A 22030-nucleotide genomic window follows, 5' to 3' on the forward strand; every position below is an offset into this window, starting at 1 on the left:
CGCTAGTCTCCTGCTGGAAATTCCAATTGACCAGAAACAAATGGTTTCTTCTAGGCACCTTTGCAGAAATATGGTGATTGGCTGCTACTGAACTGCCATTGAAGAGATTTCGCATTAATCTGTAATATATGCCTGTATTTTTCACGTTCAAAACCTCCATGTCACAACTGGGCCATGTGCAATTAACAACTGGAATTAGCACTGGGCCATCCCTGCATTGGTGTAGCGATATTTACACCAGTGACAGGACGGCTGGTGGCTCCGCCCCCTGCTCGGTGGATGCCTGTAGTGGAGCGGGTGCTGCTGTGAGAGAATGCGGGCTCCGCCGGCGCGTGAAGGGTTAAGCGTGTTATCAGCGGCGCTGCCTGTGAGGCGTGTCTCCCTCACACACAAACACACGTCTCCAGTCTGCACCGAGGCTGGGCGAGCACTGCCCCGGCGGCGGCGGGGACGGAAAGTTCACCAGGGGCAGGAGGAAGAGGAGGGAAGCAGGAGGAGACGAAACACGAGGAGCGGGGGCTGCAACTGCTACTGACAGGAGGAGTACCGGGAGGAACCCTGAGTCCAGCAGGAGCCACCCCTGGAGCAGGAACGGGAGCAGCAGCAGGGACTGCAGAGCAGCTCCCCCCGCCTCGCAGCAGGAGCAAGGGCTGCAGGAGCTCCCCCCACCTCCGAGGATCAGGGACTGGAGAGCATCTGCCGCCCCTATCAGCAGGATCCCACCCTCCAGCAGCAGCCAGGCTCGAGGCCGCCAGGCGCCAGCAGGAGGCTGGGGCTGGCCAGCAGCCTCTTCCCCAGCAGCGGGGTGCTGATCCACAATGCCTTTCCTTGCTGTGCCGGGAGCAGACCCCGCGGCTGTCTCCCGTTCCCTCTGGTAGAGCCCCTCCCATTGCTGTATCGGGGTCGGTGGAGGAGGACAGAGTGGCAGGATGCCTGGAAGCGACACCGGCATTGCCGTGGACCGGACCTACTCGGACCCCGAGAGGCACCAGCGCGCCAAGAGCAGGGTAAGCAGCGGAGCCGGGATTCATGCAGGCGGGAGACGAGCGTCGGTCCGGGCTGGAGCCGGGTGGGGGGGCTTCAGGGTAGCTCTGTGTCCTTTGTGTGTGGCCAGGAGGCAGCTGGGAACGAGGAGATGTGTCCCGCCAGCCCCGGAGGTCGGGGTGAATTATTAGGATTTAACTCGGGGGCTTTTGTGGTGTCCAGTCAGACGGGGTAACGCGCTCTGTGGAGTTGCTGTGTCTCTCCTGTGTGAAGGCATCTCCCAGTGAGGCGCAATGCCCCTCCATACCTTGCGTGTGCTGTACTTTGGTGGTATCTGGTCTCCTGGTTGGCAGGGGATGTCCGTCAAGACTGTCTGTCATCTGTCACCCTTGCTGGGTTCATGACTTGTTTCACTGAGGCAGGACTTTGTGATGTGCTGTGTCCTCGGGTATGCATCTCTTTCCTTGAGCGGTAGCGCACGCTGGCGAGGCGGCAGTTCTGCGTGAGGTCTGGTGTCCCTCGGTCTCAAACACATGTGCTACTTTATGAGCGACAGCTTTAGAGTAGGCAGCTCGCCCCCACCCCCGTTATGGATTTCACTGGGTGTGATGTCCTCCGGGGAGTTGCATTCTCGCCTTCTGGTGTCTTGTATCTTGGGTGGATCTCACTCTGGGGAGGGCAGCTCCGGGCGAGGCTCTGAGCCCCTACAGGTTACTCTGGCGAGGGCTGGGCCTTGTGAGGGGCCAGGTTCCCCCACCCGAACTCCGTTCTATCTCACCTGCTCTTGGTGTTTCTAGGAAATCCATAGAATGCATTGGTCCATATATTGCTTAAAACAAGCCTTGGCCGTTGTGCATGCTTCCAATGTGGCAGAGAAGTGAAATGAGGCACAGGGATATATTGATATGCTCAAGATCACAATGTAGTAAAGTGCGTAGCCGGTATTAGATAGCACAAATACTGGCCCAAAATGTTGATGCAGACACCAGACTCTTGTAGTAATGAAATCTGAACACCCACGAGAGTGCAAAGCTTTCAATTGGGACTGGACTCTACAAGGGTCTCTGATTGAAACTACTAGACAGATACAAAGTACAGGCTGCACCAGAGAGGTGTGCTTCTTTAAAGTCACGCATCCTTAACACTTCCTTTTAATGTCACGTTTAGTGACATGATGTGCTGTGTTGGTTATTATTATGAAGGGCCAGCCATTGTTTATTTATTGCAAACTCAACGCCACTGTAAACTTTTTCCGAAGGATTGCCTTCATCTGTTTTAAATATGGCCAGGCGCGTCTCGTCGGGCATGTTTGCAAACTTTGCTTGCTTCCGGTGTTTGCGGAGGTGGTATGGATCTACATTTCTTTCTATGAATGTACATTAAGTGGTGTAAATGTGCATTTGTTGGGAGGGACGACGGTAAGGGGGGGGGGGGGCAGTTCAGGTACTCGCAGGGGCCCCTGGGATAAATAACTAGATCATATTCCAAAGCCAGGCCTGTGCTTCACGCGTGCCAATACAATAATATTACTTAACATTACAGTGAATACAATGGTAAGAAATGTACTTCAAAGCAACACAGCGTGGGCGCCTTTAGTGGAATATTGGGTTGGGGGGGTCATAACGAAGTGCACCTTGTAATTTCGACTTGTGCGCATATCAGAATGGCTGCATAGTGCCCAAACATGCATTGTTATTGGTTTGTGAATTCCGCGCTTGTCATGTTTCCGGGTTACATTGTACACACCCAAATAAAGTTTACATTCAGATTCTGTTAGTACTCCATTTTGTGAAAAGCGTGGGACATTCTTCGCCATTTCTCGAGTGTGCAGGGTGTGCACCTAGTTTAAGCGTGCAAGTAAGGTTCGGTAACATTTGATATGAAGAGTTTTGATCCATTTCAATTCGTGTTTTATATAGAATATTGTTCGAAAATTGGCTTATATAGGTTGATTTCCAGCGTTCCTATGTTCAGCCATTTTCGATCGCGAGGAGCTAGTCGAAAATTGACAGACTTCTGTCAAAAGCTGCCAAAGCCATAGGCAGCGCCCGCACGATTTGTTAATTCCAAATAGACAATGCAGTGAAAAATTAACGAGCAGTTGTAATTTATTTTATACGAAAGGAAAATACTTCCTTACTTATATGCCTGGGGGATGTCCGCAGGGCGGGGGCCATTATAAAAGAGTCCCAGCGGTTTAATGGAACATGTGTGCGGAAGAGGTTGAGCGGGAGCTCGGATGACGCCGCTGCTCCAATAGCACATGACCTGCTCTGGCATTCAACCCCCCCTGTGGGACGAGTGTGCCGCGAGCGCGAGCGCGAGCCGCGCCAGATGTTCATCCCCAACGTTCTTTCACTGCGGGATTGTCAGAAATGATGTCCCAGGTGCCGGCTGCTCCGTGGGGGCCGCGTGCTTTCCTGTCACGGAGGTGCGTCGGGGCCGGTTTTGAGAGCGCCGCAGCTAGCCCCAGCCCCTCCAGCATCAGTGCGGAGTGGCGCTGTGACCTGGGGAGAGGTCAGCAGAGCCCGGCGTGCACACATCTCTCTCTGCCTTCCGTTCTTGAGGTATGGGGCAGCCCTGCATGGGATGCACTTGGCTCGATTCCTGTGCGTGTCTGTGACGCGGCCAGCGTAACTGACATGTACGGGCGTAGCTGCAACGTTTCCAGTTGGGCTCATCCCTTTGCTTCTGGAGATTTCCTTGTGAAACTGGTTTCACCATCCTTTTCGTGATTAGTATTACCCATGACCTGCACCCTGTGACTCCCCTCCCGTGTGTGCCTGCTGCCACTTGATGCTCTTTTCTTTTAGGTGCCCAATGCAGCTAGCAGCCCTTCCTGCATGTGACTACTCTTGTCCAAGCTTTCCTTTCGACGCTCCTGTGATCTGAGACTCTTTTTTTTTTTTTTAAAGTTTATGTTTATTGAGAAAGTCATTTAAACATAAGAGAACTTCAATGATCTGAGACTCTTGAGTGCGCCTGCATCAGCCTTAGAGTCCTTTCCAATGAGTGCTTGCTGCACTCGAGGTTCCATTTCTGCATGCTCCTTCAGCATTGCCTGCTGCATTTGCCTGCTCTGCGGCGGCATCTTTGCTATCTGACTACCTTGCACCCTGCGTTGAAATTTAATGTATACAGCGAGGGACTGAACTGCTGCAACAGAAGGGGTAGAGTGTCGCAGGCCATCCTCACATCAAGTTAGTCTCGGTTATTGTTACATCTAAGTGAGGGGTCATGATTACACTCACACACTGTATTAGTTCTAGGCACGGACTGCCGTCACAGCTCCTCCCATCTTTATTTATCTACGTTCTCTCGCCGGCCGGCGTGAGCACAGGGGCAGGGAACTGCTCGCACGCGCCAGCTGTAAACGCTGGTGCGCCAACTGGCACATCCCATCTCAACTCAGTCCTTGACTGGCTCAAAAGAGTCTCGTAGTTCACTTACATGACAGGCAAAGTCCTTCAGGCGGGTGCTCAGTGGAGGGTTCTCTCTCAGGGCATACCTGGAAGACCCCCGGCCGGTGGTGGAGGCGGGATCAGGGTGCTGGGGACAGGTCGGGAGTCTCACAGGTGTCTTCTGGACTTGCCGGCAAGGCGTTCGCTTCTGGATGGTGGTCGTCAGCTACTTGGAGTTCCCCTTGGCTGACCTCCGTCTCCCCCGCGTGGTTCATGATGTCAGTAGGAGGAGTGGGCCTGTCCACTTGTTTGAACCACAAGATGTTGCGGGTCACAGTTTCTCCCTCCTTCTCGACAGTCACTCGGGTTCCTTGTCTGTTGATCACTGTCCAGTACCCTTGCTCGTACCGAGTCCGGAACTTTCCTTCGTGATGACGGTGACCCCTTGCTGTAGTTGGCGTGATACCGCTCGCCGAGCTTGGCTAACAGTGTTATTGCGCTTCTCTCTCCCCCTGAGGGCGCGCTCTTCATCAAATGGAGGGGGAGACCATCCTGGCGCAGTGGGAAGCCCATCCTGTCGGGTGCCGTTGAACATTAGCGCCCAAGGTGCTTGGCGCGTTGAGCAGTGCGGTGTGCTCCGATACTCCTGCAGGAATCTCTGCAGTTCTTGTACTGGATCTCTTTGTTCCGCCACTGCAATGCAAAGGGTTTTGTTTATCGTTCTCATGAGATCTCCCTGTTGGCTTGGGGCCACTGCGGGGTGATGCACCGTGGCCGGATGCCATGGTGGTGCATGAATTAGCGGAACTCGTGTCCTTGGAACAGGGGCCCATTGTCGCTGCGGAGCTCCTCCGGACATCCAAACATTCCAAACATCTTCTCTAGGGCACGGCCGACGTGCCAGAAAGCTGTTGAGTTCATGACTTCCACCACTGGGTACTTGGAGTAGCTGTCAATCAGGGCTAGTGTAACACGCCCATCGGGAAAGCTCCCGAAGTCCACGCTCACCTTTTCCCATGGGCTCTGGCCATGTTCCTCTGTGTGGATGGGTGCTGGTCTTTCGGGCCCGCTCGTCATCTGGCAGGATAGGCACTTCCAGACGGTCTCTTCTACCTGTGCATCCATCCCTGGGAACCAGACCCTTTCCCCTCATGTGGGCCTTCATTTTCTCCACTCCCTGATGCCCTCCATGGGTGAGTTGTGTTGCTCGCGGCTGCATGGATGCCGGGATAACTATACAGGGTCCTCTGAGGAGACTGCCTCCTTGGGTGAGGCTTAACTCATTCCTGACCCTCCGCATGTGCATCAGGTCTTCCTTCTCTGGGATCGACCACGTGTTTGCTGATTGTAGGAATTGACGCCACAGCCCTCCTTGGATAGTGTCCCGAACTTTGACAATGACTAGGTCATGCTCAGCTGCGGTTGCTACCTCTTCGAGCGTCAGTGCTCGGGGGCACGTCAGTGCTGCGATCATGTCGAGGTGTGCCTCGGTGTCATCACTGCTGGGTTCTTCACTTTCCTCACTGGTGGTGTCTGGGTACCTTGACAGGAAGTCGGCCGGGTTCTTGGCGCTGGGCCGATAGATCACGTCCATGTCGTAGTGTTGGAGCCCGATGGCCCACCTTTCAATTTGTGGCGGCGGGTGAGGTGCCGACCCTCTGAACAGTGGCACAAGAGGTTTGGTGATCCGTGACAATCGTGAACGGGTGTCCGCAAATGTATAAATGGAAGTGCCTACAGCCCCACCGGATGGCTAGGGCTTCTCTTTCAATTTGAGAGTATTGCTTCTCTGTCGGAGATAGAGCTTTGCTGACGTACGCGAGGGCGGCCCATCGGCCGGGTTCCTGTTCTTGGGTGAGCCCGGGTGAGATTCCAAAGGGGTTCCTCCAGTGTAGCTAGGTCCAGAATGAAGCGGCCACAGTACGTGGCCATTCCCAGGAAGCTGCGTGCTTCCGCCATGGCAAGGGGTGCAGATGTGGTCTTGATCATGTGAGACTTCCGGGGGTCTACCTGTATGCCCTCTTGGGTAAACGTGTAGCCGAAGAACTCTATCTTTTGTTCGAACAACAGGCACTTTTCTTTGTGTAGGGTGACTCCATGGTCCAGGAGTCTCTTCAGGGTGGCTCTCACGTGGCGGTAATGTTCTTCTGCTGTCTTCAAGTGGATGAGGATCTCATCACTCACGTTTAGTACGCCGGGTAGCCCAACCAGGATCTCCTTGACGGCGTTTTGGAATATTTCGGCGGCAGATGATATGCTGAAATTCGGCGGCTTGTACCTCCGGAGGCCTAGGTGTGTGCTGAACGTAGTTATGTATCGACTGTCTTTGGCGAGGGCTAGATAGTAATAGCCCGCATTCAGATCCAGCTTCGATAACCATCTGGATCCGTTCAGATCGGCCACGATGTCGTCCATAGTCTGCGTTATGTGGCGTTCACGTCGAATGGCCTTGTTTGGGAGGTGCATGTCAATGCAGAGTCTGATCTTCCCTGGTTGGCGAGGTTTCTCTGCGAATACCATGGGTGACACCCAAGGTGTAGGTCCGGATACTTTTTCTATCACCCCTTGGTCTTCGCGATTTTGTAATTCTTCCTCTACCAGGGGTCGGAGATGAAAAGGGATTCTCCGGTGTCTTAGGCCTGTTGGTGGGAAGGCCGGGTCTATGTGTAGTCGGATGGGGGCTCTCTTTATCTTCCCTAGACCCTTGAATAGGTCTCCAAACTGGCTCAGCAACTCTTCCATCTGGTCTGCCTATACTCTTCTGGCAAGCATTACTAGCCCTAGGTCTTCAGCCGCATGGCTGCTGAGCAGCGTGTCCACTTCCTGGTTTATGACATGGATGTCGATGGTGATCTCAATGCCTTCTGACCGTACTGGCACAGTCATTTTGCCTCGGAGGGGTAATGGTGAGTCGCTTCCATACGCGAAGATCTGTGCTTTCGATGGTCTGAGTGCCGGTTTGGGTCTTAGCTTGTTGTTTTGCTGGATTCCCATTACTGTCAATGAGGCAACTGTGTCGATTACCGCATTGACATCTGGCCCTGCAATCTGTACTGTGCAGTGAGGTTGGGGCCATCTCCTACTCTTAAGGGCTTGGGTGAAAGAGACTAGGTACGTCTCCCCTTCGTCTTCCGATGTGGAATCGTCCCCTTGGTAGAATGTCTGCTCTCTCTTCTTCGCTCCTTGTTGAGATGCGAGCGAGACATGCGATAGTTGGCGGACCATCCTCCTCATTTGTTTGGGTCGGCCCCCTTCTTTACGCTGTGTCTTCTTTCTACACACTGACGTGCAGTGGTTCGTGATGCCACAGTTGGTACAGGTCTTTCCCTGTGCCGGGCATGACTGCGCGGGGTGTTCTTCATACCCACAGTATCCACAGTGGTTCTTTGGGGCTTGTGGCTGGTGATCTCGTGGCCTGTAGGACTTGTCTCTCGTCCTGACCATGTCAGTCCTTTCCATCTTGACAACGACGCTCTTTTCCGACCCACGCATCAATGCCATGTCCATTTCTTCTGCTAACGCTGCCGAAAGGTCGTGAGACCGCGCCAGGACAAGGATGTCGTTCATTGGTATGTTCAGCTGCCTGAGTATGAGGCCTCATAGGACTTTGCTACGTATCCCAAGAATAAGCTGGGCTCTGATTTCTTCGGCTGCACTATCCCCCACGAGGTGAGTATTGGCCAGCTCCCTGAGTCACGCGTGGAAGGCGTCTACTGACTCCCCCTCTCTTTGCTTGGCTTGCCTCAGCTTGAAGTGTTTGAAGTCCGGGTTCATTTGGGGGTCAAAGTGAGCGTTCAAGGCGGTAACCGCTGCGACGTAGTCTTCGGGAGGGCCCGTGTTCAGTAGGTGCTTAAATAGTAGATAGATCTCTTCCCCTGCATAATGGGGCAGCAGCGAGCGTTTCACTGCCCCATCCTTTACCCTTGTGGCAATTAAATAGTTCTCCAGGCGGCCAAGCAAGGTCTGCCACTTTGGCGCTGCCGTGGTGGGGTCTGCCGACTCACTAAATGGAGGTAGGACACCCGAGGGGGGGTGGTGCGGAGGTGCTGGAGCTGGGGCCTGGGCTGCATTGTCCTGATCCCCCATGGTGGTGGGCGTGTGCACAGAGGGGCGGCCTGCTGAGAGTGCTGCACACTAGTGGTGGGCTCAATGCGCAAGGTGGTGGTGCGAGGCTGCTGGGCGTAGCGTGGGCCCACGTGTGCCTTGTCGCATGGCACGTGGTCGGGCTGGCCTGGGACAAGGCGTGCTTGCGGGTCTTCTCTGCGTCTTGCAGGACTCACCCAGCCCGCATGGTGTCGATTGTCCTGACCGGTGGACGCTGTAGCATGAAGAAAATGTCGTGTACTCCTGCCCTTTATCAGCTGCCTGAACTGAAGTTGCGGCGCGGCAGGGATTACTGCAGTGTGACCTGGCAGGGGCTTCAGCCTGTAGGTAACGCCCATGTGGCTCGGTCTTGCTGGGGTGCTTCTCAGCTGGGCAGGAGCAGGCGTGAGCTGCTTCCGCTCCTCGCCGCCAACGTTACATCTAAGGGAGGGGTCCAGCCTAAGGCATTGATGTGCGCTGCAATGAATACACTCACAAGCTGTGTTAGTTCTAGGCGTGGACTGCTGTCGCTGCTCCGCCCATCTTTATTTATCTACGCGTTCACGCAGGCTGGTGTGAGCGCAGGGGCGGGGAACTGCTCACACCAGCGGTGAACGCTGGTGCGCTAATTGTTAGGTATCATCTTCCTTGAGTGTGTCTCTGCTTGTTTTCTCAACCTGCTCTTCTGACTCTACTTAAAAAGTCCTGTGTAAGTGTCTCGCCACAGCACCAGTCTGAAGCATTAGTGTTGCTTGAATTTGATCAATGTTGCATAAAAAAAAATGTCAGCGTCACTCCACCTTGTAATGCTAGCATGAATAGACATTCAATATGCGTCTGCTTGGGGAAAAGATTAAGACCCCACAGGAGCTTCAAGAAACACCTCGTGTTCATTTTCCCTGACTAGAAAAATCTGCAAATCCTGGGAAGTGACTGACAAACTGACCTCACTGGCTAGATACTGAACTACAGTAATGTGGTGAGCAGGCCTTCTTGCAACACTGAAGTAGACGCCAATTACTAGATACCTAGGAATATCGGGCTCTATTACAGTCTTGGAAGATGGCAGCCCACCTAACTAGCCTGAAATGCCCTCCACCAGATACTGGTGGAATGCGGAATCTAGATTAAACTACTCATTTTACATGGCAAACAGGGACGGAGACCTGGAATCCTTTCAGACACCAGTGCTCCATTGGCATCCAGCTTGGGCCCTTGAAACCGCAAACTCTTTCACAGCCCAGTCCATATCCAAATGGAAAAGCAAGGAGAACACCAGGCCTTGGCATGGACCAGGCAGCAGAGCTGTGTGTGCATGGACGTCAGCAGGCGTGTTCTCTGCCTGCATATATGCCTGTATGTGTGATCGATGCCAATATATACATGGATGTTGTCTCTTTGTGGACATACACTATACAAAAAGCAAACCAGTTGGTGCTGTCAATGCTAATTTTAAATGATGCCTAACGGCTAATTGTGATAAGTTCAAATTGTGAGAAAAACTGAACTGTTCATGGACTCGGGAAGGCACAGTACAGGCAGCAGTGACTGAGTGGAAGGGACCCTCAAGCACCGCACTCGCTAGACTGGAGCATCTACCATAGTGTGCTCATGTCAACCCCATTCAGGAGCCCAACCAAAAGGAAAGGCAGGAAATGACGTAAAGGCCTGTAGTGGCCAAGCATGCCTAGGTAACTGGAGGAAAGTCGTCCTTTTTATTATTAGGTCTATGCCAAAACCTTTAGATTTTGCTAAAATGTGTGTGTGTATATATATATATATACATATCTCCATACTCACTCGCTCTCTCTCTCACTTGTGGGGCTTTTAGCCAATCCTGTTAATCCATTTGACTGTTCTTCTCATTCACATATTTATTCCGCCCATTGCAGCGTACAGCATGGTGCAGTGTGTCGGCCCCTTCCGCCGTTGCCTATCTTCACTGTAAGTGATGCCATTTTGCACTTTCACAAGGAGCACACATGCACACACAGTAGTTCCTTTCATTGCCAGAAACTACTATGACGATGTGTGCTTTTTGAGACTAAAAGTAATTGTGCTTTTGTACATCTTTTATTTATTGGTGGGCCACCGCAGACCCCCCCCCCCCTCAATAATGAATGATGACAAAATAATACAAGCATTCGGAAAGCTCAAAGGTTAGCAGACTGCCAATGTTTGTTTGGGTATAGATTTTGTCTCTGCCACAATAAGCTTGACTTTGTGCTTTGGACACTTAAGCGGTTGCCATCTGTCAAATACAAGGCTTTAGCTGGATTTTGCACCCTTCCAGCGTGATTTGCCCAGGATCACTTAATGGTGGTGAATTTGGCGAAGTTGGGATTACAGCTCAGGTCTCCTGTATCCTCAAAAGCTAAGGTGACTACTAGACCAAATCTCCTATTCTGGTGGGCCTGTGGGATGTAATGATAACTATTGGAATCTATCAACTTAGCCACAGTTTGGACTAGTCTCAGTTTACACAAAGGACTCATCCTTTCTGATGCTAGAGACAAAAAGAAGCTAAAATGACTAGTGACCTTATAGAACGCCATTCCTGTGCTACAAACAATTCACAGAACAGAATGATGTAGGTAATGCTCTGCTTTCCCGGTGACAGTTATCTGTTACTCGAGCAATTACATCACAATAAATACATATATATTTTTCCAATGTTGAAGCCCATATGCTACTGTTACTTCAACAATGACATCAAATTCCATATAGATTTTCAAATGTTTAGGCACAGGGAGATAAAGTTGAAAAATCACACTGTTTGTGGTCAAGCATAGTAGCTAAGATTGGAACCTATTGGATATTCAGAGACACTCGACACAATTTATTTTATGGTGTGTACTCTATAATGAATATACTCTATAAATAATTGTAATTATGTGAATAGCATCATTATTACAAGTGATAACATTGTGTTCCAGAGAAGCTAATGGGATCCGGTGATGAGGTGCGCTTTAACACGGGTCCGAAAAGAACATCTAAACCTCCACCGTTTAGTTCAGAATATTTGCCCAAAGCCGTGCCTGCCCTCACCTTACTTGGGCATAAGGTGACTGTGAAGTGTATACCACAGTGAAATGTATATAAATATTCAATAGGAACGCGATGCTTTCAATTTGATACACAGTTTCTTAGCAGTCTCACAGTGATGGTCAGAAAATAGTGAAAATCCAGCAACATTTGTATAATACCCATTTGCTTATTTCTTGAAAAAATAGTGGAACCTACTTATTGGGAATACAAATAATCGTGTGATTTCCCTGGTGTCTCTGTTCAGGGCCATCAATCCATACGGCGATTTTGCCTTTGATAAGCATCTCCCAGTTTAAACTCCCTCTCTCCTCTGCAGTCAGAATAGACAGCCACCCATCGGTGCCTCTGTTTTCGTGCCTGTCCAAGCCCTGTGTGTGTGTGCCTGCTCTTCCCCTCTGGCTGTATGTGCGTTTTGTGGAATACCATGTGAGTTGGTGGCAGTAGATCTGGTGGTATTTATGTATCAGTGCTTCTGGGCCTATGTGCATTGTTACCATATGTTGGTGGTGTGGATGGCTGTATGCATGGGCCATAATAAAAAGTATGCCCCCATCCAAGGGATGCGTATGGACCTGAGTTTCCGTCTGTTCATCCCATCTTCAGAGAAACCTTATGCATGTTATGGACATCCTTTTTGGGCAGTCAGGCATTGCAGTGTCTAGCCTTGGGGGCCCTGCCGCTGCTCATGCTAACATGTGTAAGGCAGAAGAGGGAACCCCCTATTTAGTTTCTTCAGTGTTCACTACTTGGAGGGCTATGGCTGTGACGTTATCAGGGGGTTAATGAATCAATGAATCCACGGCGGATCTGTCCTTCAGCCCCCTGGAGGAGGTTTCTTTGAGTCCTGCAGTACCAGCGCAGCTCTGGGGTGCAGCTATGTAAGGCACAGTGTAATCGTCAGCTGCGGGCTATTGTACTGAGTACAATTCCCAAATACATTTTTTCAGTCGTATTAACACCTGCCAGGAATTCTCAAAAGGATCTCGACGGGCATACATATTTTTACTAAAGCCAATTTCTCTGCCGTACATGTGGAAAAATTGGAGTAATACATCTTATCCATGGGGCGGGATACAGGCCTCCTAGTGCATGGATAGCCTTTCACATGGCTTCTTCACAGAGCAAATGTTTTTTCCCAGTGGAAAATGGGGGCAAAAAAATCTACATTTGCACATCCCGTTACTCCTTCCTATAGGGCAGAATTGGACAGTATGCACAGTCGGTGCAGGGGGGAATAAGCAACCATAAAAAGTCTTGAAGTTGCTGATTGCGAACGAGGAAAAAGTCTCACCGGGATGTTATTTTGCTCGCTCGCGATCGCCAACTTGACGTTGAGGACCGCAAGGAAGCAAAAAATGCCTGCCACGCTATGCGTTTTTGCACTGTGCTACGTGCAATTCCCGTAAAGCATAGTTGCGCAAACTACGCACGCTCCACAAGCGTAGCGTAGTCCTACGCCCAGGGTTAGTCAAAGGTTGACGTGAAAATAAGGGAAACCTCTTTCAGTCCCTGTCTCTCTTTTTCCCTCTCTCTCTCCCTCCCTCTTATGTGGTAATTCTGCTGTCACGAAGGGGGTACTTTCAAGATTACCAGGTGGGTGTGTCTCCACAGAACCGGGCATAGCTTCTTCTTTTTGTGAGTTTAGTGGTTTAAAGGGAGAGTGAGAGGCGGCTCATTCTCCTGCCTCCTCTATTGTGTGGATATACTCGTAAAAGACGCCTTGCACCTCCCACCTTTTCTATTGCTGCCTTGTTGTGGGTGTTTTTGGACTTTGCTCCACACTTTACCAACCTGTAAACCAGAGGCAGAGCCGCACAATGTTTACTTTCACTCGGGTTTCTGTTTCTCTTTGACTAGTGCACGAGTTTGTACCATGTGACAGGTGTGTGTGGGGCCTCGGAGTGCAGAAATGCACACCTTCATGTATAAAATGCGTTGTTTCATCCTGGAGTCCCGGGCTCCTCAAAGTCAGAGCTGAAATACCCTTTCAATGCTGGCCTTTTCTGTTGGCCTTTCCACTGTGATATTTTTCCGCTTCTGTGCTGTGATTCCCTCCTCCAGCCTTGTTTCTTGAGGCAGACTTCTCTTAGCACCACAGTTGCCCGTCACACCCATCTATCACCAGCTTCCAGAGAAGAGGTGCCCTAAAAAGGAAGGGAGTGTCCTTGGTAAACACGTTTTTTGTGGTTTAGCCTAAAATGCAAACATTCTGAATAAGATTCCGTACAGAGTAAAGTGGGCAGTAGTTTCTAATTTATTTACAGGTTATCTTAATTTCCCATGCTGAGAGTGAAGCCTAAAAATTACCATACAACTTTACATTGCAAACCGACTCCCTTTCATCTCGTCTGCTGCCTTGTGATTTGTGCGCATAGTTCTGCTTAGCAGGGCGTATTTAATTTTGCATATAAAAGATAGAGGAGGGTCCCCTCTGCTAGGAACCTTTAACTTCAAACTATTTCCACCTAGTTTTTTTTTAAAAGACGCTCCTCCACACAGATGCGTGGCATACTTCATCATTGAGTCTTATGCCCTGCACATATATTATTGCTGGGCAGGCTCAACATGACTTTTGGAGGGAGCACCTTTATGGTAATTCTAAGCACCTGGAAGGGATATGGTTTGATGATTTAAAATAGCCTTCCGGTGTAACCCGATCACCTTTAACTAAAGGGCATCTTTGGCAGATTACAAACAAAGCGGGATGTTTGAGGAGACTGTTGGATCTGAAGTCCACTGGTAAACGTTTCAGCCGGTCATGCTCGACCCGAAGGTCTCCTGACTTCCGTCAGGACTGGTCAGATCCTGTAAATTTTCCAAATGATAATTCTCTATTGAATTAATCATTCTCTTCATCTACACACTCACTCCCTCACTCAATCACCATAATTTTCCTGCTTGTAACAACACCAGAAGGCCTGAATATTGCCAGTTACCATTTATTGTGTTGACACTCCTCTCAGAGTGGGAGGTATATGTGACTACCACAACATCTGGGTGTATTGGTATCCCACCTCCCTCCTGTTGCCCGTCCCTCCTACCCACCTCCTGTTGTACTTGTTGCCCATCCCCACCCACTATAGGAAGAAAAGCACTATGCCATGGCCAGCGCTGGTCATAGCACTATTTCTTTTTCACTTTCTTTTTTACAACTTTTAACCATGCTGCACTGCAGCGGTGTTGCTGTACAATATGGCTACAAGACTTTGGTAAAGCCAGTCGTTTTCACAAAGGCGAGACCTTATGACTTTGACAGTCCTTGTTTAAAAAAAAGATTTCCATTCCAGTTCATGCAGGTAATGCAAATGTGGCAATTATACCCAATATTCCATCTTAGTTTCTCTAGATTAGAAGCATTACAAAACGAAAGCACAGAGGAGCACACGGATATTATCATAAGATTGAATCCAGTTCTTTACAAAACTCCTAACTCATAAATAGATTTGCAATGTCATCGTCTGAAAGTCCTTGTCTCTGTGTTCGTCAGATTGTGCACACACGACCCCTGCACTTGTTCCCTCCTGGTGTAGTCTTTTTTATTTAATCACTTCACAAAAATGGTAGTAGTGGTTCCCAAAAGGGAAATTTACCGCACATCAAAAATTGTTATATTACTTTTCAACCAATACTGTGTGAATATATCTAATCAAATCGAGGTGCTATGTAGGTTCAGCCACCTTACTACCAGAAGGTGCTAGTTGCAAATTAGATAACTAATGTGCTCAAAACAGTATTTTACTGTCTTTTTTTATTTGTTAGACTTCTGCAGCTGTAGGCGCTGTGACCTGTTTGTTCCCTCGAATGGGCCTGTCAGCTCATCCAACAACAGTGTCAAGAACCTGTAACAACAGGTTACACAAGTTCTGCAGAATATGACCAATGAGCACAGGCTTGCCGCTGTTTCGTTTTTAGGTCGAGCCTAGAGCAGCGCATGCGCTGCTTGCTCGACTTTTAGTAAAGGGGTAAAAAAAAAGTGCTACCAGATGCTGCCATGGCCGGCCTAGAGCTTGGGTGCATGTGTGCGGGCGCGCGCTTTGCGTGCCTGTCTCCGTGCTTCAATTCCCTCCCCCTCCCCCATCACAGATCTCCTCACTCTGCTGGCCTCATTAAGTGCATCGCGATCACTTTCACTTTCGCACACAACTCCCGGGCTTCTCTTGCGTTTCTTCCCCCACTGTTCTTCCTTTAATTCCGGCTTCAGCGTCAGCTCTTGTTTTCTCTTTCCTACCATTCCCCATACTTCTCTTCACCTACTGCTTCTCCCTCTCAACTTGCGTCTCTTTCACTGCTGGTTTCTCTCGTCCTATACTGTTGCCCTTTCCCGCTATTACCTCACTAAGGTAATAGGTGCATCCGTCCATCTCGTTTTTCTCTCTCCTTTCCGTTGCTCTCCCGCTTGCTGTTTCTGCCCCCCCCCCCTCTGTTTGTCTCTCCCTGTTGTCTCTCCTTTTTCTCCCCCCACTTCTGTTTCTCCGCCTTTCCCTCTACTCCACCCCCGTATTTTTTGTGTTGCAGTCCAAGGTGGTCTATAAAAATATTACTTTCTCTTTTCAACAACCCACTCATCTTCTGGACTTCTGTCACCACTTCTCCTGCCAACTCTTGCCTGTGCTGCTTGTGAATATTTTCCTTTCCCTCCTCCTGCCTTCAGAAACCCTTTTGTCTTCCTCTCCACATCAGTCTTTCATATTTTTCTCATTTCATAACTCTTCTTAAAACGCACCTGCGGCCTCTCATGATCTGCCCTCCCACTCGTTGTAAACAGCCGCTCGTCTGCGCCTCTTTCATGCATGCAATTAGGTGTGAAAGATTCCATTAATGGACGGAGACTTTGGGTAAAACGTTATTTACATGTGCAATGATAAAAGGCGCCCACCACACAATTTGCACTCTGATTTACTGTCTGAGCCCACTCACTTTTTCCAGTTGGGCGAGTTTTTCTCTTCTTTGTTGAAGACGTTGTTTTGTCATGGAAGCCGACGGCAACATGGATAGAAGGTGGGTACACAGTTGTTCGCGTTTTTGGGCACATTGCCACCTAAAGTCATTTAGCCAAACCTGATTTGTTGACCTCCAGCAGTACACTTCGGGTTACTGAATACATTTTCTTAAGATCTCTGCATCACTGATTTGGTGCATTGGTGCTTCATCAGTATTTATTCAATTGTAGCCTGGTGCCAGAAAATGCCACTTCACAGCACTACTTAAGTCATCGGACTGAGTGCAGTTGGAAATTGTGTCTTCACCAATGTTTGGTCGGCGCACGTCTCAGTGTTGGCAGATGCAGGATCACTGTGGAGGGTGGTCTATCTGCTTGGTCCGCATTAGATAGAAGCCTTCTATTGATGTGCATGCTGTCAATGCGGTGGGTTTTAGGATGACACTTGTTATTTGAGGGGTTTGGTCCCAAGATCTGCGTGGTATGTTCATGTTCTGCCACCCTTGTTGAAAAGGAGGGTTTCAGGGCTAAAGTAGCTGCCAGCTTGCTCCATTAGTGGGACATTGATCAAGTTAATGTTTCTGCCGGCATGTTTCTGCTGTCTAGTTGGGCTCAAACACGTGGCCAGGTTGTGGAGGCACTGGGAAAATTCTTGAATTCAAAGATTGTCCAGAAGTGGGCAATAACACGTTTCCATCGAACATTTTAAAGATACACTGGCAGGAAGCTCTGTATTTTGCCATCGAGTAGCCTGGTTTTGATTGTACCAGCTCACCAGCTATGACATAATCGCAGCTTGCAACCTATCGCACTAACAAGCTCCAAATGGGTCCCAAAGCAAACATGGCTGAACCCTGAATATCTCTGAGAGAAGTTTGTCTTGTCAGATAAAACCCTGTTTGCCCTGTGCAGTTGTGGGCATGGTTAAGATAGAACAGCAAACTAAATCCATTGACAATCTGAAAAGGGAAGCCCGTGTTAGAATTTTGGGCACACTCCAGTGCTCAAAGAGGATTCTCTTACTACAGTGGTAAATTGTTTTTCTACCTGTTGGAGCTCCAGAGTGAAGGAATCAGCCAGGGGTGTGCAAAGATTGCAAGCTGCCGTCAATCCAAAGGGAACTGACCCCCAAAATTTGGGGTACCATGATGCTCTCCCTGTCATCAGCAGGCATCCACCACGTTGGACGTCAATTCACCAAAATGCCAGAGGTAGCGGAAGGTACTTCACATGCCCCTTGACCTCCACTTTCACTCACACATGCATATGCTTGTACATAAACTCACATTCACACATCCACACACACTCTGCCTACACATGCACACACATACACACTCTGTCTTACATAAACACACTCAAACGACAAGCACGCACACAACAAACATACATTTAAAAGCATTTTTTTTTTACTTACCTCAGCTGCCGGGAAAGTCATCTTCCCGCTATTTGCAAATAATGTAATGTTATTCACTACTAATATAATAATAAATTGACAAAAAAAACGAGGTAAGTGAAGCCCCCACTCACATCCATAAGGGCGAGCTGCTTCTGTTCCTGCCACTGATTTTGCCACTGCTGATGCTAGGGGTCGCAAAGACAGTGCAAGGGGTCACAAGGGGAATAGTAAGGGTGCAGTAGCGACCTCTAATGGCCCATAAATGACGTCCATGTCGAGCACTGGGTGCTGCAGGTGGCTCGATTGGTTGTTGCCGTGGCTCATCTTCCAACAGTCATCACAGAATTGACCAGAGTTCATGTCGGAGGCGTTGCATTGAACAACCACTCTTATTGGATCTCGCTTATAAGGTGCCACCACATTATAATCAAGCATTGGCATAGCCAAAAGTTCTCGCCTTTGGGACCTTATAAGTGTTTAGCCATGCAACAGTTAATGTTGTTGCAGTAAGGATATTGTGCTGCATAACTAAATACTTATAAGGTCCCAAAGGCAAGACCTATTGGCTCTCTACCTCTCTCTCTGCCTCTCTCTCTACCGCTCTATCTCTACCGCTCTATCTATCTCTCTCTCTCCCTCTCTACATCCCTCTCTCTACACCCCTCTCTCTACACCCCTCTCTCTACACCCCTCTCTCTACACCCCTCTCTCTACACCCCTCTCTCTACACCCCTCTCTCTACCCCTCTCTCTACACACCTCTCTCTCCCCACCTCTCTCTACAAACCTCTTTCTCTCTCTCTACACACCTCTTTCTCTCTCTCTACACACCTCTCTACACCTCTCTCTCTCTATATATACACCTCTCTCTCTCTATATATACACACCTCTCTCTCTCTACCTCTAAGTGGCAGCCGGACCCTGATAGCACTGCTTGCCCTTTAAAAAAAAAAAAAAGCATTGGCATAGCCAATAGGTCTCGCCTTTGGGACCTTATAAGTGTTTAACCATGCAACAGTTATTGTTGTTGCACCAAGGACTTTGTGGTGCATAACTAAATACTTATAAGGTCCCAAAAGCGAGACCTATTGGCTATGCCAATGCTTGTTTGTTAAAGTGAATAAAACGTTTTTCCACTGGTCAAATTGCTAACTGATTATTTCCTTTAGGTCTGAGTTTTTGAGTGCGCTGCTATCAAAGAAACCTGTTGCTTGAGGATCAGGTAGGCTTTGAGTCCACCTCATTCAACCACTGGCTTTCTTTGACCAGCCTCTTTAAGCAATTGGCTGGAGAGTTTTTCAATCATGTCTTAGCTCAACCACGTGGCGTATTTATCTCTCGCCTTCTGCTATTGGCTGATTGTGTGTGTCCTTCCTCCTCCACATTGGCTACATTGAACTGCATGACCGACTTCTGTACAAGAATAGCCCCCTTTCTCCACTCCTGCTGGCACCTTCCCGCGTGTTTCCTCTGATGTGCTAACGCTGCACATTTTAGCACATTTAGACCTAGCAGTTATGTCAATGCCTGTTGTATTAGTTTGCACAGAGATGTTTAAATAAAACAGCCCTGAGTCGCAAGGATCGGATCTGTTGCTCTGCATTTACTCACCCTGGCAATGTCCAAAGCTTTGCCTCCTCCTCTGTAGTTGAGCACAGTGGGCTGAGCAGGGAGGTGTGATTCTTGCTTCTGTATGCCTGAGTGTGTGAGTAGCAGCGATTTGCACAGAAATATGTCTGAAGACTGGATATGTGGGCAGTATCGCAGAAGCATCGAGAGCTCTGTGGAATTCTGATAGGGCTGTCCAAGACATTGCCTATTTCGAATGAAGACCACATTTTCCAGGTGGTCCCAGCCCTTCTTGTGGAAGTGCAGACGGGGCGGGGATATCCGTAGCGTTGCTTCATGCAGTGGAAGGGCTGGTTACAAGGGCCTGTTGCTCGTTTCCTACCTCCCGGGTCTATAGGTGGATCACAACACATTTGGGACTGGCTCCGTTTCATGCCCTTGGTGCTCAGTAGGGCAGCGATTGGTGCCAACACCTTTTACCACTTTATTATGAAAGCATGGTTCTGGAGTTGGTAAAGTGTGGCAAAAACCTTTGTGTGTATTTGTTGTGCTGCGTTTTGTTGTGGTGGTGACGTATTCATGTGATGTGCATTAGTGCTACATCATTGCTACGTGATGTGTTTTATTGTGGACGTTGGACTGCGTTCAGGCTTTGAGTCTGTTATGCTTTGTGTTATGTTTCTTTGTGTACGTTACTATGTCATGTAATTCACATTAGTGATGTCTGAAGAGGCTGCTATAGTTTTAGACAAATGCAGCACGTGCCTTTAAAGGTAATGTGACGAGTAAAACATTACCACTGCCTCGGGAAGTAAATTAGCGCTGCTGCTTCTCCGCAAGTATTTAAGACACCGCTTTCACTTCGTAATTCCAGTGCCCGCCCTGTGACGCAGCCCATATCAGGCAGCCCGCCCCTGGGGTCACGTGGCCTTTTAAATGAAGTTTGTGGAAAGCCAGGCAGCTAAGACCGCACAAGGTCACATTATGAAACTGTTCATTTTATTTACACTGGTTATTGCGCCACGTTTTCACGCATTGCTCGCTCGTTGTGGTTAACTTAGTAAGACGCTCACTTTGGTTTGACTGCATTACTTTCCTGGCTGCCGGCGTGTGGATGCTGCCGGTGTGTGGATTCTGCCGGTGTGTGGATGCTGCCGGTGTGTGGATGCTGCCGGTGTGTGGATGCTGCCGGTGTGTGGATGCTGCCGGCGTGTGGATGCTGCCGACGTGTGGATGCTGCCGACGTGTGGATGCTGCCGGCGTGTGGATGCTGCCGGCGTGTGTATGCTGCCGGCGTGTGGATGCTGCCGGTGTGTGGATGCTGCCGGTGTGTGGATGCTGCCGGTGTGTGGATGCTGCCGGCGTGTGGATGCTGCCGGCGTGTGGATGCTGCCGGCGTGTGAATGCTGCCGGCGTGTGAATGCTGCCGGCGTGTGGATGCTGCCGGCGTGTGGATGCTGCCGGCGTGTGGATGCTGCCGGCGTGTGGATGCTGCCGGCGTGTGGATGCTGCCATGTGTGGATGCTGCCGGCGTGTGGATGCTGCCGGCGTGTGGATGCTGCCGGCGTGTGGATGCTGCCGGCGTGTGGATGCTGCCGGCGTGTGGATGCTGCCGGCGTGTGGATGCTGCCGTGTGTGGATTCTGCCGTGTGTGGATGCTGCCGGTGTGTGGATGCTGCCGGCGTGTGGATGCTGCCAGCTTGCGGATGGTAGGGCTCTTAACTCGCTCTGCTCTTATTGTATTGACCCAGGGCCTGTTGGGCAGCTCGCTTCTTGCAAGGCAGGCTGTTCTGGTTGCAGTCCGCATCCTCTGAAACCTTCCGTGTCTCCAGGGAGCTGCTAGGAGATTGCTAGGGATCTCACCAGGCTTCCCCAAGCTCCCTTATGCTGCGGATGCACCCATGGGCTTACTGCCTCATTTTGGGAGCTTCGGCTGCTATATATGACTGGCAGCCGCCTTGTTCTCATTCGTTCTTCTGTTCTGTGGCGCATTGCTGACCTCTCAGGACTGCTTCCTGCCCTACAAAATATTGCCTCCTACACAGATTTTTAATCGACCATTTCAATGTGTTCTTCTATTGTTATTTCAGAAATGTGCCCGCGCTCTCCTCCTGTATGGTCTACCTGCTACCTTCATGCACCCCGTCTGATGTAGGGATCGATCTCTTTTCTCCTCTGTTGTATATGGCTTCCATAAGAAGACTTTACCATGAATAGCAGGATTGAAATCTGGTTATTCACTGCAGTGACGTCACAACAGTGGGTACCCAAAGTGGTTGCCTCAACCTTGTTTTGCGGCCTTGCTGAGGTCTCAAGAGCACTCAGTGTGTCAGTGGAATGGTGGCTGCTGGTCTCACCTGCTTTCTCCCACCTCTCTTGGGTCTTCACCTACCAGAGGGAGACAGGAGAACAGGGCGGGTTGTGCCTGTGCCAACCGGTATCTTCCCTGTCAGCGCAAGTCTCTGCAGACTCGTGGCGAGAGGGCCATGAAGCCGTGCTGAGAAGATGGATAGGTGCATTTTATTGTTTCCTGTTATTTAAAACCATCACAATGTAGAAAACGCCAATAGAAAAATAGTAAAAACAGCGTGAAGATGTCTTATTCAGCTCC

General features: G+C 49.7%; 1 protein-coding gene across 2 annotated transcripts in view; it reads left to right on the plus strand.

The window, feature by feature from the left end:
• Window positions 1–328: 328 nt before the first annotated feature.
• TMCC3 (transmembrane and coiled-coil domain family 3) overlaps window positions 329–22030 on the plus strand; it is a 278052-nt gene continuing 256350 nt past the window's right edge. Inside the window, exon 1 of one of the 2 annotated variants that reach the window (XM_085653394.1) lies at window positions 329–1007. In XM_085653394.1, coding sequence (XP_085509520.1) covers window positions 930–1007 — 78 coding nt within the window. In that variant the 5' untranslated portion in view covers window positions 329–929. The remainder of the gene's footprint in view (window positions 1008–22030) is intronic. The other variant, XM_085653395.1, reaches the window with a different exon arrangement.

This window comes from Triturus cristatus, chromosome 4_1 (assembly GCF_964204655.1).
Source record: "Triturus cristatus chromosome 4_1, aTriCri1.1, whole genome shotgun sequence".
In the NCBI taxonomy this organism is placed as follows: Eukaryota; Metazoa; Chordata; class Amphibia; order Caudata; family Salamandridae; genus Triturus; species Triturus cristatus.